Raw genomic sequence first — 17315 nt, forward strand, 5'->3', positions numbered from 1 at the left:
AGTGCAATTTAAACACCACACAATGCAGTTTGGAAGCAGAAACCCTGCTAGATTTGAGAAACCTGTATAGTGGGAGAGAGGCCTATCAGTGCAATCTAGACATCATACAAAGCAATTTGGAGATAGGGCCCCTGCTAAATATGAGAGACCTGTGTAGTGGGAGAGAGGTCTATCAATGCAGTCTAGAACATCATACAATGCAATTAGGGGACAGAACCCCAGCTAAATTTGAGATGCCTGTATAGTGGGAGAGAGGCCTCTCAATGCAACCTTGACATCATAAAATGCAGTTTGGGGACAGAACCCCAGCTAAATTTGAGAGACCTGTATAGCGGGAGAGAGGCCTATCAATGCAGTCTAGAACATCATACAATGCAATTTGGGGGCGGAACCCCAGCTAAATTTGAGAGACCTGTATAGTGGGAGAGGGGCCTATCAATGCAATCTAGAACATCATACAATGCAATTTGGGGACAGAACCCCATCTAAATTTGAGAGACCTGTATAGTGGGAGAGAGGCCTATCAATGCAGTCTAGAACATCATCCAATGCAATTTGGGGACAGAACCCTATCTAAATTTGAGAGACCTGTATAGTGGGAGAGAGGCCTATCAATGCAATGTAGACATCATAAAATGCAATTTGGGGACAGAACCCCAGCTAAATTTGAGAGGCCTGTATAGTGGGAGAGAGGCCTATCAATGCAATCTAGAACATCATACAATGCAGTTTGGGGACAGAACCCCACCTAAATTCGAGAGACCTGTATATCGGGAGAGAAGCCTATCAATGCAGTCTAGAATATCATATAATGCAATTTGGGGGTGGTACCCCAGCTAAATTTGAGAGACCTGTATAGTGGGAGAGGGGCCTATCAATGCAATCTAGAACATCATACAATGCAATTTGGGGACAGAACCCCTGCTAAATTTGAGAGACCTGTATGGTGGGAGAGAGGCGTTGCAATGCAGTCTAGATATCATAAAATGCAATTTGGGGACAGAACCCCATCTAAATTTGAGAGACCTGTATAGTAGAAAAGAGGCCTATCAATGCAGTCTAGAACATCATCCAATGCAATTTGGGGACAGAACCCCAGCTAAATTTGAGAGGCCTGTATAGCGGGAGAGAGGCCTATCAATGCAATCTAGAACATCATACAATGCAGTTTGGGGACAGAACCCCAGCTAAATTGGAGAGACTTGTGTAGTGGGAGAGAGGCCTATGAATGGAATCTAAACATCATACATTGCAATCATCTTCTTTACTTTTGGTTCGGTAAGTGGCTCGGAGTCTGGGGCAGAGTAGTTGCTCTACTCCTGACCCAGGCCACTCCTACCTTAAAGGTCCTTGTAGATGATGGTTGACGGTCGGCCACTGCTTCCCCTGCAGACACCGGTTGACACTTCTCAGAGACGCCTCTGTTGAAGCCGGCCTTGGCCTTAGGGCCCCTGGTCACAGGGCTGTGCGGGCAGGGGGGCTGCCCTGGGAGAGTCGGTTATGACCTAGATGAGCCTGCCGGCTCCGGTGATATTCCACCAATCAGGGGAGGTGGGAGGTCTGGGAGGCGGGTGGGAGCGGGGAAGTGAGGAAGTGGATGCAAGGGGAGGTGGGGGGAGACTAGGTCAATGGCGCTGCAAGCGCGAGGCTGTGGCCCAGGAGAATCAAGAAAGAGGGCCCTGGGGGCTCTTCAGGCACGAGCCCACACTCACCTGCCTCGGATGGCACAAAACTATTAAACTAATATTGGTACAGTATTAAATAATGATTATATTTGAGGGTGAGGGAGATAGAGATGCAGTGGGGAGTCACCTTGTTTGCTATGGGTTTGGTAAGTGGCTCAGAATCTAAGTTAGAGTAGTTGCTCTACTCCTGATCCAGGCCACTCCTACCTTACTGGTCCTTGTAGTTGATGGTTGACGGCTGGCCACTGGCTTCCCCAGTGGTCACCTGCTGACACTTCTTGGAGCCACCTCTTTTGGAGCCGCCCTTGGCCTTAGGGCCCTTAATCGCAAGGCTGCACTTAAAAAATATATGGAAACAAGGCCCGGGAGGGTCCTTGTGCTAACCACACTCACCTGGGCTGCCTGGGTGAAATTGGGCGCTCGCAGGCTGTGTCGGGAGTAAGGCTAGGCACCGAGAGTGGAACAGTCAATCAGGGGCGAGGGGGGCGGGCTCAGAGGTGAGATGTGGATTCGGGGCAGACGGGAGAGATGCACTGCACGCAGGCGCTAGGGGACCCAACAAACTTAAAAAATATATGGAAACAAGGCCCGGGAGGGTCCTTGTGCTAACCACACTCACCTGGGCTGCCTGGGTGAAATGTTGTAGAAGTTGTGTGGCTACTGCTTTCTCAAGGATCTTAGCTAGGAAGGGAAGATTGGCGATGGCGCAGTGATTGCTCATGTCAGCCGGGTTCAAGGTTGGTTTGTTGAGAAGTGGGACGATTTGTCCAGTCTTGAGGGTCGGGACAAGGTGAGCCTTTAGCTGTTGATGAGTGTCAGGTAAGGGAGGAATGCTTCAGTAGGAAGGGTGATGGATGCTATGGTGGCAGTGAGGTCTTCCATAATGAGTACCTTGAAAATGATCCATGTAGTTGTGGTTTTGTGTGCTGTCAGTTGTAGTCTTGGGTTCTATGTGTTGGCCGATCATGATGATCTTGTTGATGAAAAAAGAGTTGATGACAGTAGATTTTTCGATGGGTGTGCAGTATGAGTTGGTTGGACAAAGGGTTGATGCAGTTTTTGATGACTTTGAAAAGGGCTTTGTTTTCATTTTTGGCCTTGGCTATGATATTTTGGTAGTAGTTGGTTTTGGCAGTGGTGATTAGTCAGCAGAGCGTAGCACAGAGTTCCTTGAGCAGGGTAAGGTTGAATGCACTGCAGGATATTCTACAGGTTTTCTCTTATTTTCTGATGGTTCATTTGTTGAAGGTAAGTTCTAGAGTGTACTAGGGTGCGGAAGGTTTAGGCTTGAGGGTGTGTTTCACTTGGGCATGGCGGTTCATGTTGGTTCGAGGGTAGCGTTGAGTTCTTGGAGAAGTGAGGCACAATACCGGTTCGGCGGAGGTACATCACCCTGAGCCCTTGATGGACATCCCTGCCAATGGGGAAAGTTCTGAGTATTTGATGTCAATCGTTGGCAAAGCAGTTGCCCTTTAGCCATGTTTGCTGGGAACTGGGAGTCAGCTTACATGGGTAAGGAGTTCGCTTGACAAAAGTCAAAGCTGCTGTCTTTGGCAATGCCAGGTTGTTTGTGAAGAATGGATTTCTGCAGTGACTGCATATATGAAGATTCCCAGAAGAACAGTTTCAGAATTGCATTCAGGGGCCATAAATACTCATCTGATGATGGGAAGGCAATCAGGCGCCATTTTGTTCTTGAAATGAAATTGCAGAAAGGCGATGAAGCCACACCTGCATTTGGTTTGGATGCACTAATTTGAATTATTGACTGGCTGCTTTTCCAACCCTAGTTTTCTCTCAGAACTGCATAAAATGTTCTCAACTAAATATCTGTCACACGATGAAGAACCCACAGTTAAGAAACTACAGGTGAGTAGCAATATTTTCGACAGTTCAACATTTTTGCTGGTTTTTTTATGTGGCTGTATTTTCTGGTCTTTGTCATTGTGTTGGCAGTGTACAACCTAAGAGCAAGTCCCGCTGTTGCTCAATGAAGTTTCTTCATATCCCTGGGACTGGATGCGTTACAAAGTTTGTCAAAGATATGGGCCTCATTACGAGCTCGCCGGTTTTCATTCCAGGTCTGACCTGGCGGAATGAAAGGCACCCGCGAGCACAGTATGCCTGTAGCACAGGTGCCATAATGATTGGTGCCGGTGCTACAGGCATCCGCATTCCCATTGAGCCCTATGGGACTCAAATGGGAATGGGGATCACCAGATTCCGTCACTTGCGAAAGGGCAATTACTGGGTCCGGCAGGGCTGGAATACCCCGGTAATTGCCCATTCGCGGGTGCTGGTCTTTCCTGCAAGTTTGGCGGTGGCCTGCCGGTTTTACCGGCAAGGCTACCTCCAACCTTTTAATGAGGCCCAATGAGACTAGCACATAATTTCCAACACTGTTATGTTTCCTTAATGACAGCTACCAAACCAACAACAAAATTCCCATTTCCACCGGTACCACCTACCAGCGGAATAGAAACGCTGCCTGGATATCATCCCTTCCCGCATAAAGAACACATAATTCTCTTGGTACATAATCCATTTGAAGACGATCACAGGTGGTAAAGCGATGGTGACCTTTTCCATACAACGTTTTCTTTTTCTAATGGTTAACCTCATAGTCCATATAGAAGCGGTGACAGAAACTACCCACAATGACTCACAGATGCCTTCACGTTGTAGATGGATTGATGAAGCAGAGAAAGCCCCTGCAGGTTGCTGCGTCAGCAAATGTGGGGGGAAGGTAGAGTTAAAGGGCGTTGGAGAACCTGCAAGATACCATATTGGGGTAACTGCATTGCAAATCTTAGTCCCAAGACACCTATCGCCACCAGGTCCTTGAGCACCAGTTTTGTTGATGTTTACTGACCTTTTCCGTCTCCAAGCCTGGGTTCTCCTCAGGATTCTGTCCTCAACAAGTACAGTGGGTAATGACTTGATAATGTGCTGCAGATGGACAGTTAATCCAGCTGATTGGAATAATGTCAATCTTTACCACAATTTCCAGTCCACAGCGACCATCCTAGACGGACAACAATTCTAGCCTCAACCCTTGCGTCAATTCCAGCTAATGTGCTCCCCCAATATAAACCACAATGCGCCCACTTGACTATCTTCCAGTCACAGGAAGTGGAACCAAACTTCAGGTCCCCTGATGGCAAAATCTGCCAGCACATCTGGGACTGCATTCATTTCAAAATAACAAGTGTGTCCTTCAAACGTCTACCCTGACCGGCCCCATTCGCCCACCAGCACTTCTTGCAACACCAGTAGATGGACCTGGCCCTACCCTTTACCCTTGCTTTCCTTACCTGTCAGGGGGGCAGACAGTTCCACTTCTAACCCAACACACGTGAAAGGTCCTGGACCTCAGTCAGAACTTTAATATCCTGCTCTTGTGGCAGAAACCGATGGCGCGTATCTTTGACGAGCCCCTCCTGACACCCAAAGCAGATCAGTGCAGTCTGACCTGCGCACTAGCGCAATGTCACAACGTTGTCACGCACCAATTCAAGTTGCAATCAACATACCAAGGTTACCCGTTACTATTTTTCTTTGTGCCCTCTGCATTGCCATGTTCTTCTTGTCCAACCTGCTCCTCCTCTCACAGCGTGTACTTTCATCTAACATAGTCCTCTTTCTGCCACAGCCATGACCCCTTTGCTTTCATTTTGTTTCTCTGCAGCTGGATCTTGGTGAGGACACCTTCTTTGATAACGTGGTGACGATGAACGATCCCAGGAGAAGTTTCCACCTTGGATCTCTGGACCCTCATGGGCAAGACATGTATGTATTAACGATCGCTCCCAATAACTTGAGTGATTTCATAAGCAGGGCCAGTACTACAGTACGACGTTTCCGGGCAGCTGCCTAGAGTGCAGCAAGCTAACAGGCTCTAGGAGGTGCCATTTGAAACTTAAATGATCAAAGCAACGTTTTGGTGGTAGATCTCTTTCTACGGCTGGGGCCTCTCTCTGGAACAGCCTCCCTGCCTCCCTGATACTTGAGTAGAATCATCTTCGGTTCCGGAAGCACCTCAAAACCTTTATCTTTGCTTCCGCTTTTTCTCCTCCTCTCCCTTGCTGACTTCCTGGCTGACATTGAAATTGCACTGGATCCTGGTCACCCTCTGATCTCGGTCCCCGGTCCCCTCCCCCGCCAGTCACACTCCTGCACTGCCCTCCTAGCAACCCCGCACTTGGGGACTGTTTTCTGTATCCCTACAGTCCCACTACCAGCACATGACACCTGGTGACTGCACTTACCCTTGCACTTGCCACCTGCTGGCCTTACTTTTACTTATTCGTTATTTTGTTATCCTCTTATCCAATGTACTGCACTGTCCTCTCCTCCCCCTACCCCCCCCCGCACTTCTCCTCCCTCCCCTTCCCATGCACTTGTACGATCTGAATGACATCTGGCCTAATAGGATCATTGTCCTACCTTTGTTCCCCTCCCTTGCCTTTTCGCGCCTTGAAACACTTGTGTATCGGCACGTTACAAATGCCATATCATATCATATCATATCATAAACCATGGTTCACAGCGTACTGCACTGTCTGAAGAAAGAGAGGTATTCATGAACATCCCTCCGACAAGAGAGTATGCATCAATCCCTTGATCTTCTCACTAAGACCACCCAAAAAGTTACCAGTTGGCTGCTGCTGTTAGTAAAGTGGCCGGCCCAAGCCTGCCTCATTATTGACTGACTGGGATCTAACATTCTGTCTGCAAAGTGTATTATTGGCAGGTCATTGCTAGACGATATATTGCATTGAGTGACATGCCTTAGTGATTGAGTGATTCTGGTTTGTTTCTACCACCATTTATTTTAAAAGCCATTATGGCACACACTGCACAAGTTACCAGTATGACACATAATTATGAACATGAATTAGAAGAAGATAAGAAGATATGATTATTAATGCATAAGATCTTTCTTTGCTGAAATGTTAAAGTGTTGTGAGAAAAGGCAAAAGGAGATAACATTTACGATATGGGAACAGAGTTAGATTTGGCTTAGAGGGCAAAGGTAAGCATGGACAGGAAGGGTTACATTTGGGGTTCAAGGACAGTGTCGGAGGTGGATTGGAGGGCTTATCCCTACAGAACTTAAAATCAGTATGTCACAGATTCCCATTACCCCATTAAGAATATATATCTTGTATATCATTCAACTGTGAACTTCTTCCAAAATTACAAAGCGAACCCGATTTTCTTTTAAACTGAGCATAAAATTTAAATTAGGATCAAATAGGAAGAAATTGAACAAACGCTCAAATAAATAACCATAATTTTCTGTAAAAACCCATCAACATTACTTAAGAAAGATTTTGACAGAAAAAGTGCTTGCAAGAAAATGTCACTGAGGTACAGTTACCATAACAACAACCAACATGTGCATGTCAATATACATTTTATTTCAGATGAATCCGTAAACTTAGGTCATATATATACCTTTTAAATAAGAATGCATTTCAATCATGCACACATATATTGAGCAGAAAACCGCATAGTATCCACGCTTCCTCCCAGCAAAAATGTGCACAAGAGGATGGTCTCACACGGCAATGTTGTTATGGCAGGAAGTGGTGAGTCATTGCTCAGAAGAAGTGCAATCATGACATTCATTACAAAAACTGTGGGGTATTTCTTCTATAGTTAATGCACTTAAAAGGGTATTGGGTGCATTTTACGCTAACCTTTGTATCCATGGCAAATTGTTTTCACCCCCATTCCGGCTAAAGTATTCACCTTCAGAATAAAAGTCTAAAAGAAATCAATTGTTTAAAAAAGCACATTGTTTCCTTAAAAATGACATTTTAAACAAAACTAATTCATTCTTTAACATAAAAAAGAATTTGAGACAATAGCAAACTGAGTTTCAATAAAAATCATCTATTTTTTTTTAACTGTTAACAAAAGGGTTTATTAAAAAATTGAATTCTGCAAAAAATTAAATCAATATTTGTGACAAAAACAAATGATCTTTTAATTATAACCTTTTTGCTACAAAAGCACATTGGCTTGCTAACAAAAAATGGATTGGAAATGTGGCTAGGTTTGCTCCCTTGTTTGGCCACTCCTGTATTCCCAGATCTGACACTGGGTTTTAGGCACTGTTTTGATGGCAGTGCTGTAGGCTGCCTTAATTCTAATTATTCAAATAAGGGCGCCAATGTTATCTATGTACAAGTGCTAAATATGCTTTAGATCTTTTCTGACCTCCCTATATTTGATTCAATGGTCTTTAGCCTTCGTGGTTTGTTTTCACTGTATAAATGTAAATCCATTTGAATATCTGTATATCTGTACATAACATGTTTGTGTTTTTACGCATTGTGTTCTACACCATTTTCTTTAAGAAACGATGTATTGAAAATAGCAAAGGTACATGGATTATTCACTGAATTAATTGACAGCGACTGTAATAAAGCTGCCTTTACAAGCACATAGAAGTTTGTAGATAATTGTGTTGATTGATCCTGAATCACCCTACTTAATGTTTATAATGGGTACTTATGGGCAATCTCTAAAAGCTATTAGATCTTTTCTTGAACTGTGAGTGACATACCATGAATAAAGCATTGTCACAAACTTACCTAGTTGTAGGATACCCCTTTTGTTGCATAACATTTACAGCCCTTCATCCTTCCACACAAAGGGCAATCCCTAAGGTTACCTCATGATTACAAATAACAGCTTTACATGTAAAGAAGAAACACCTCCTCTGAAGACCTCATTGATGCTATCGCATCTGAGCTGCTCTCGGCATCTTATGAATTGTAGTTCATTAGCGAGAAGTTGTGAGTGACTTTCTACCTGTGCTGTGAGTAGCTGCGAACCACACATCTCTGTGGAGTAGCCTGGGTTAGACCTCTGCCCTCTACAACTTTATAAGTTTGCCACCGTAAATCCAACGCTACTTGAACCCTCTATTCATGCCACTTTCCAAGTGAGACTGGTTGGCTTGGGTACCCTTCAAGGCAGGAGGGCTAGCGTCTGAGGAGATTGGGGTGGGGAGGGTACATGCTGTCTACAATTTACAGCTTCGGAGCATCCTCATGTCAATAGTTTGGGGTCGTTCCACCGGCAAATGGTTTTCCTAATGTGGCAGCGACTGCTTTCAGCAAACCTAATCAATGTCCGTTGAGTGTTGATGCGATGTAGCTGACCTATTTTGTGATCATGTTTCTCTTGTGTGTTGGAAAGGCGATGTAGCTGACCTATGTTGTGATCATGTTTCTCTTGTGTGTTGGAAAGGCGGTGTAACTGACCTATATTGTGATCATGTTTCTCCCTTTGTGTTGGAAAGGCGATGTAGCTGACCTATGTTGTGATCATGTTTCTCTTGTGTGTTGGAAAGGCGGTGTAGCTGACCTGTATTGTGATCATGTTTCTCTTTTGTGTTGGAAAGGCGGTGTAACTGACCTATGTTGTGATCATGTTTCTCTTGTGTGTTGAAAGGCGATGTAGCTGACCTGTATTGTGATCATGTTTCTCTTTTGTGTTGGAAAGGCGATGTAGCTGACCTATGTTGTGATCATGTTTCTCTTTTGTGTTCACTGTGCCCAGCTGGCAGGTGGTTCCTTCTGCGGTCCACTCGTACTATTCAATAAGCCAGAACGCTGTGGTTTTTCCGGCTGGCATGTTCCGAAGCCCATTCTTCCACCTGGACTTCCCAAGGTACTGTACAGCAGATTAGAACTTCTGTCTCTGTGTCATTGTGTCATTGTGTAGTGTCATCATATTCAGCTTCCATGCGCTACACTCAGCTCTCGCGGGACGCTCAAGTCAACAGAGATGTCTTCAATGGTTTGCAAGAAGGTTCCACCATTATGTTGAAGGGAGCGTTCCAACCTCGGCTGTCATGTACCTTTGCTGTGGTTAGTCTGCCTCCTGTATCAAATGTGTTAAGCATTTAAGCGCATGCATGCCGCTGCTTGATGTGGTGTCTACTTTTTTCTCGCTGGGGGGTTGCTGGTCTGGAAAAGATCCGGGGCTACGCTAATGTCGCAACTGTTCAGGACTTGGGGCTAGCAAGCCTTTTGGTTGTAGCCCCTGAGCTTCTATCTGGGGCTACAACCAAAGGACCCAGGGATATAGCCCTCCCAACCCCCCCCCCAGCAACGCCTCTGCTTTGTGCACTGTCGATCTTGCTTCTAGACGAGAAAAGCTTCACTGATGAAATATGGCCTCTTTTACGAGGAAGAAATGCTTGGGAATACAGCCTGCTACATTACATAAATACAGACTTGGAAGGGCAGCTCATTCTGTTTCGTGCTTGCAGTCTTCCTCTCTTACCAGCGTTCTCTACCTGGTCACTTGTTCTCTAGAGAGCCTGATCGCGGGCTTTTCTGTTGAGGACAGAAGTACACTGCCTGAGCAGCCAAATGAAGCGATGGGGCCGGCTAAATCCTCCTCAAACCCATGCATCTGCCCTCTGCTTGGGACCCCAGGATGGGCTTTGTTTGAATTGGAGGGTAGAATGAGGAGGCCACATCCATCTGTAGGTAATTGTCTAGTCCTGGTTATTTTCTTTGCATTCTGGGACTTGTAATTCCACTTTTCCCATTACAAAACTCAGACTACAGGTCCCAGAATGCAAAGCAAAACAAGACCAGGATTGGATACGCACACACAGAATGTAATGCATTCCATGTGTGTGTTCTTGGTAAAAGCACACCAGGCTCCGTAGCGGGGACATCCCACAACTGTGCCTCCCCTGGTTGTAGAATCACTCACCACATTCAACCCCCTACCCTCCCCCACCCTGCCAAGACCTGCCCCGAGGCGTCCCCGAAATAAAGAGGCAGGACCAGTTTTCAAAGGTGGAAGTCACACATGCTGCAGCAAGCTGTATTGCATGAAGCCGGAGTTCTTACAGCTCATCCATTTCTCCATCACACCTCAGGATATTCTACGCTGGGTGTGGCTTCTTAAGCACCTCCCCCCTTCCGTCTTTGTCCAGAGGACCCTGCCGTGTAGGCCCGTCCCTCCGTAACCATTCCCTCTCTACCCATGGCCATTTCTTTATTTACTTTTCACTTTATTTTTTATCTTTATTTCTTTATTTCATTTTCAATTCATGTAATTTTCTTTCATTCGATTTCTATTCACTTGTTCTAACATTCTAACATTCTAATACTACTTCTTAGTGTTCACGAGCTTTTCTTCAGTTCTATTGTCTATTCATGATATGATATGATATGATATGGCATTTGTAACGCGCCTATACACAGGTGTTTCAAGGCGCGACGAGGCAGGGAGGGGAGGAACAAGGGGAGACAGACAACGATCCTACTAGGCCAGGTGTCATTCAGATCGCGCAAGTGCAGGGGTGGGGGAGGGGGAAAAGTGCAAGGGGAAGGGGAGGGGGGGAAGTGCAGTACAAGGTAAGTGGCGTAAAGTAATAAATAAATAGGGCCAGCTGGTGGCAAGTGCAAGGTAAGTGCAGAACAAGTGCTGGAAAAGGGGGGGGGCTGTAGGGATACAGAGAAAGTCCCGCAGTGCAGAGGGGTTCCAGGGCATCAGTGCAAGTGGAGAGTGGCTGGGCCCAGGACCGAGGCCGTTAAGAGTGGTCCAGTTGCAGAATCAGTGCAGTTTCAGTGAAGAATATTAGCTGTTTGTGTTCTTTCTAATATCCTAATATCCTAATTCTCAGTTCTTTCTTCCCCATTCTACCCGTCTTCATTGTTCTCTTACTTTTGGTCTAATTCCAAATTCTTTCCTTCTCCCCCCCACCCGGTCCCCTTCTCCCGTCTAACCCCCCCCTTCACTCCCGAGTCTCTTTTTCCTCCCACAGTGCTTCCGCCCCCCTTTTATTGTTATTCCATTTCTGCCGCCCCTTGCTTCCATATTCAGTTCTATCTATTGCACAAATGTCCTGCCCATTCTTCCCCCCATCGGTTCTCAGCCATCATCCCCCAGCAAGTTTTTCCCCAACCGCCTAATTCCTCCCAGACCTGCTAACCTTTGCTCCCTACCAGAGCCCTTTCAGTCCCCCACTCTTCACCTTCCCCTAGATACTTCCCCTTCCCCCACTTCTTTCCTTACCCAACTCCTTCCTTACCCCACCCTCCTTATACATTCACCAAATTCTTCCTTTACCCAAACCTTCCTGTAACCACATTTTTCTCGTTCCCCTATAATTTCCCCCTCACTTTCCCCCAGTTTCCATTCTCCCTTCCCATCCCCACACCCCTTCACATTTGGAGTTGGAAGGACATCCAAGCCCCCTAACTCCTCCCCCTTTTCCCAGGGCCTCCCCTGAGTCTAGTACTCCTGGGCACCGTTACTTCTAAGCTATTGGCTGTGCAGTCTCCTTTGGGATCTGTCAGTGCTTTCTAGGGAATAGACCTGTGACTCCGCCATGACCCTCTGCTGGTTACCAGCGGCAGAGAGTCTCCCCAAACACCAGGTCATGGCTCGCCCTGGGCAGGGGACTTCTTCATAACTTCCACTTAACCCATACGCATTCACACTCTTCCCGACATTATGACATTTAGAGAGGCCCTCCGGACGTGTCCGACAGCGTGCCGAACTTTGTAGAGGAGCTCCAGCCCCAGCCTTCCCCCGTGTGTGAAATTGTCTCTCTTGTGTCCGCTGTGTTTTCAACATTACCTAATGTGATGTACCCTAGGGCCCCCCCCTCACAACCGACAATGTACCTCCTTAAACCTGCTGAAAGCAAAGAAATCCCCAAACCTAACCCAAGGGTGACTTGCTTGATTTTCAGCCAGCAAAGTCCTTATGCCCCATGACATAACCCATAACCCTGGGCACTGGGACATGCCTCTACCTTTTATTTGCTATCCTACTGTTAGGTGAGGGTGGTTGGGACTTCCGGCAGTGGGTCTGAGGAAAGAGACTGCGCTCGGCAGTCCCCCCGCCTTATATCCGTTGCCGGATATGGGTGGGCCTGAGGACACCTTTCCCTCCTGGGGAGGAGGCAAGGTGGGAGTGCCCGCCCCCCATAATTGAATCTCACTTTTAGTGCCTGCCGCATGGCCCCACTGCCCTATGTAATCCAATGGGCCCCTTCATTTCCATTATGTAAAGCGCAGAGAGCCCTAGATACGTGGCCAAGTCCACCCCCACCCCCTTTTGATCTAAGGTATCGATAGCTAGGCGCAAGGAAGTAGTATTTCCAATACCTCTTGCTTACTGCTGGCCTGAATTTGGCTGCTTGTATGTTTCTCCCATTGCACTTGGTATTTATGTATGCTGTACGTGGAGCTTGTTTACATAACTCCACTCAAAGTAAACGGTGGGGTGTTGCCCCCTAGTTTCCACCCTTGCAATTCTAATTGTATGCCACTACTATATACAGGGAACAGCTCCCTCGGAGGCTAGGTGAGACCCTCGTTTGCTGCCCGATGCACGTTGCCACCTTGAAAAAAAAGACAACATGTATTAGTATAGGTCTTGACAAATTCATTTGTTTCACAACATTCTTACCAAGCTCCTCCCCGGGACCCATTGACCCAGCACAAAGCAGAAGTAAGGCCTGCTGTTTCACAACATGCAACAAACTTTGCGAAGCTGGTTTGGGGTGCTGCTGACGCTTCCACGACATGATCACATGACATCTGTACATAGAAGCCCACATTAAGTCATTTAAGCCATTGAAATCCTAGGCAGTAGTATTCCAGAAAATGTGAACGGCACGTTATTTATCACGCTCGTGTGGTGGAATTACATGGCACCAGAACTCTTGCCCCAGAATGCACAGCGAAATATACTTGTGTTACCACAGAATGAACCCCAAAGTCCCCCAAACCTACCGTTGACTGTTTTACTCGTCATACATTGGCCAGCCACTGAGCACCACTCGTGACCTAAGCACCGTTGTGTGGATTTAACTAGCAAGCGGTCGCCTAGCAGTGTGTGAGCGGTTGCACCCCATGGACTACCACCAATGTGGCTGTGTGGAGGGGTGGCAGCACGACAAACAGCGTTTTACTGGTGCACCTGGGAGCTGTCGGCATATTGAGGAACACCTTAAATGCTCTGGTTCCTGAGCGTTTCCACTCTGCCACCCCCTTCCAAATGGAGGCGACTTCTTATGTTTCAGGCGTCTAACCATGAGACTGTGAACACGTTCCTCCAAAGCTACTGTAAACACATTCCCACTATAAACAGATGTCCTCCAAAGCTACTGTGAACACATTCCCATGTCTCAGACGTCCTCCAAAGCTACTGTAAACACATTCCCACTGTAAACACATTCCCATGTCTCAGACGTCCTCCAAAGCTACTGTAAACACATTCCCATGTCTCAGACGTCCTCCAAAGCTACTGTGAACACATTCCATGTCTCAGACGTCCTCCAAAGCTACTTTAAACACATTCCCACTGTAAACACATTCCCATGTCTCAGACGTCCTCCAAAGCTACTGTAAACACATTCCCACTGTAAACACATTCCCATGTCTCAGACGTCCTCCAAAGCTATTGTAAACACATTCCCATGTCTCAGACGTCCTCCAGAGCTACTGTGGACACTTTCCCAAGTCTCAGACGTCCTCCAAAGCTACTGTAAACACGTTCCCATGTCTCAGACGTCCTCCAAAGCTACTGTAAACACATTCCCACTGTAAACACATTCCCATGTCTCAGACGTCCTCCAAAGCTACTGTAAACACATGCCCATGTCTCAGACGTCCTCCAAAGCTCCTGTAAACACATTCCCATGTCTCAGACGGCCTCCAAAGCTCCTGTAAACACATTCCCATGTCTCAGACGGCCTCCAAAGCTACTGTAAACACATTCCCATGTCTCAGACGTCCTCCAAAGCTACTGTAAACACATTCCCACTGTAAACACATTCCCATGTCTCAGACGTCCTCCAAAGCTACTGTAAACACATCCCCACTGTAAACACATTCCCATGTCTCAGACATCCTCCAAAGCTACAGTAAACACATTCCCATGTCACAGACCTCCTCCAAGGCTACTGTGGACACTTTCCCAAGTCTCAGACGTCCTCCAAAGCTACTGTAAACACATTCCCATGTCTCAGACGTCCTCCAAAGCTACTGTAAACACATTCCCACTGTAAACACATTCCCATGTCTCAGACGTCCTCCAAAGCTATTGTAAACACATTCCCATGTCTCAGACGGCCTCCAAAGCTCCTGTAAACACATTCCCATGTCTCAGACGGCCTCCAAAGCTCCTGTAAACACATTCCCACTGTAAACACTTTCCCAAGTCTCAGACGTCCTCCAAAGCTACTGTAAACACATTCCCATGTCTCAGACGTCCTCCAAAGCTACAGTAAACACTTTCCCATGTCTCAGACATCCTCCAAAGCTACAGTAAACACTTTCCCATGTCTCAGACGTCCTCCAAAGCTACTGTAAACACATTCCCAAACACGTTCTTATGTTTCAGACGTGTTCCAATGCTGCTGTGAACACATACCGCGGCCGTCCATGCAACACGCCCTCCCTTGCGCCCCCACCGCTGTGCACCCGCGACGCTTCTATGCTGCACCTCACCTAGCCCTCCCATGCATCACAGCACTATCCAACATGCCCTCATCGCTCCCGACTCGCCTCCAAACATCTCCTGCCATAAAAAAAATGTATTCCAAATTATACGCCACAGGTGTATACAATCGAAAATGTACATTAGGGATCGTGAGCGTCGTCAATTGGTGTACGCACAATGGGCCTTAAAATGAGTATGTATCATGCAAGCCAATAATAACCCATGTGTTCTGATCAACACACACACACACCCTACCACCTTTACAAAGCATTGGAGTTACTGCACGAAAGGTTTAAAATCTGTGAGACCCCCGAACTGGAGACACGCAAGAGCGTCAACAGATGAAGTGTGCTGTGACTGTTGGCAGCACACACACATCTCCCTTAGTTACTAAGCTCACCCTTTGAGAGTTAAAATTGTCACATGTTATCGTGTTGAGAATGAAAATTTCAGCTGCCGGCTCTGATCATTGTCTTAGATTGTTTTTAATGTGAATACTTGACTGATTTAGAATATATTGTGTTTTAACAGTGCTCTGACGTGTCAGTCTTGATCACGAATGTCTGAGGTACACAGACCTTAGCCCCCTGTAGTTTGCCAGCACTACCTATGTGATGAAGGGAGGGGTGGCCTTGACTCACTTTTGTGGCTCATATTACTGTGCAAACCCTCAAGAGTCAGCCCCCCTCAACAAAAAAAGGGTCCTTACCCATTTCTTTTTTATACGAAAGCCTCGTAAGACAACGTTCTTGTTTGACTAAGTTATCTTTGGTAACTTCCCATTTGGGAATGTTGGCAAACTCCACCTCCAGCACGTGCTTTGGCTGGGAGACTGGGGTGCCCTGCAGTAGGCGTGGCTAGCTCACATTTCAGACCTTGCAAATGGCCACATGTTCCTTCCGAGCCATCGAATGTAGACACCCACTCCAATGTCTTCACGGGAGGCGCCTCTGGAACATAGTGTCTGGGTTTATTGACGTGATTTGCACACCTTTCCCATTCTGCCACCTAGTGACTTTTTTATTCATGAGATTGCTCTGATTAAACAGTCTCTATGGCCAAGAAAATCAAAATGATCAAAGGTTTCCATGTGCATGTGGAACTATTCTGATAAAAAAGATATTCGAGAATTGCTAATTATGACTTTCCCAATTGCATACATTTTACATCTCTCACATTAACTTTTAAGTAGTTACAGGTATTGTTCGATGTTTCATTTAACTGTATTAAAGAATGCCATGTTTCATTCAGTTTACAAAGAGGCTTTCTGAGGCCGGTGGTACAGGGATTTCATCTTCTCCATCTGTACATTAAATGGAGTCGATGGCTTTCTGAGGCCGGTGGTACAGGGATTTCATCTTCTCCATCTGTACATTAAATGGAGTGGATAGCTTTCTGAGGCCGGTGGTACGGGGATTTCATCTTCTCCATCTGTACATTAAATGGAGACAATGGCTTTCTGAGGCCGGTGGTACAGGGATTTCATCTTCTCCATCTGTACATTAAATGGAGTCGATGGCTTTCTGAGGCCGGTGGTACAGGGATTTCATCTTCTCCATCTGTACATTAAATGGAGTCGATGGCTTTCTGAGGCCGGTGGTACAGGGATTTCATCTTCTCCATCTGTACATTAAATGGAGACAATGGCTTTCTGAGGCCGGTGGTACAGGGATTTCATCTTCTCCATCTGTACATTAAATGGAGTCGATGGCTTTCTGAGGCCGGTGGTACAGGGATTTCATCTTCTCCATCTGTACATTAAATGGAGTCGATGGCTTTCTGAGGCCGGTGGTACAGGGATTTCATCTTCTCCATCTGTACATTAAATGGAGTCGATGGCTTTCTGAGGCCGGTGGTACGGGGATTTAATCTTCTCCATCTGTACATTAAATGGAGTCGATGGCTTTCTGAGGCCGGTGGTACGGGGATTTCATCTTCTCCATCTGTACATTAAATGGAGTCGATGGCTTTCTGAGGCCGGTGGTACAGGGATTTCATCTTCTCCATCTGTACATTAAATGGAGTCGATGGCTTTCTGAGGCCGGTGGTACGGGGATTTCATCTTCTCCATCTGTACATTAAATGGAGACAATGGCTTTCTGAGGCCGGTGGTACAGGGATTTCATCTTC

The 17315-nt window shown here is 46.4% G+C and overlaps 1 protein-coding gene across 5 annotated transcripts in view; it reads left to right on the forward strand.

Annotated features, from left to right (window-relative positions):
- Positions 1–17315, forward strand: part of LOC138580092 (kell blood group glycoprotein-like) — a 537793-nt gene that overhangs the window by 492272 nt on the left and 28206 nt on the right. For all 5 annotated transcript variants that reach the window (XM_069650368.1, XM_069650367.1, XM_069650369.1 and 2 more), the window contains exons 13-14: positions 5374–5474; positions 9264–9374. In XM_069650368.1, coding sequence (XP_069506469.1) covers positions 5374–5474; positions 9264–9374 — 212 coding nt within the window. The remainder of the gene's footprint in view (positions 1–5373; positions 5475–9263; positions 9375–17315) is intronic.

The sequence above is a fragment of the Ambystoma mexicanum genome, chromosome 3p (genome assembly GCF_040938575.1).
Source record: "Ambystoma mexicanum isolate Mex_15411 chromosome 3p, UKY_AmexF1_1, whole genome shotgun sequence".
Taxonomy (NCBI): Eukaryota; Metazoa; Chordata; class Amphibia; order Caudata; family Ambystomatidae; genus Ambystoma; species Ambystoma mexicanum.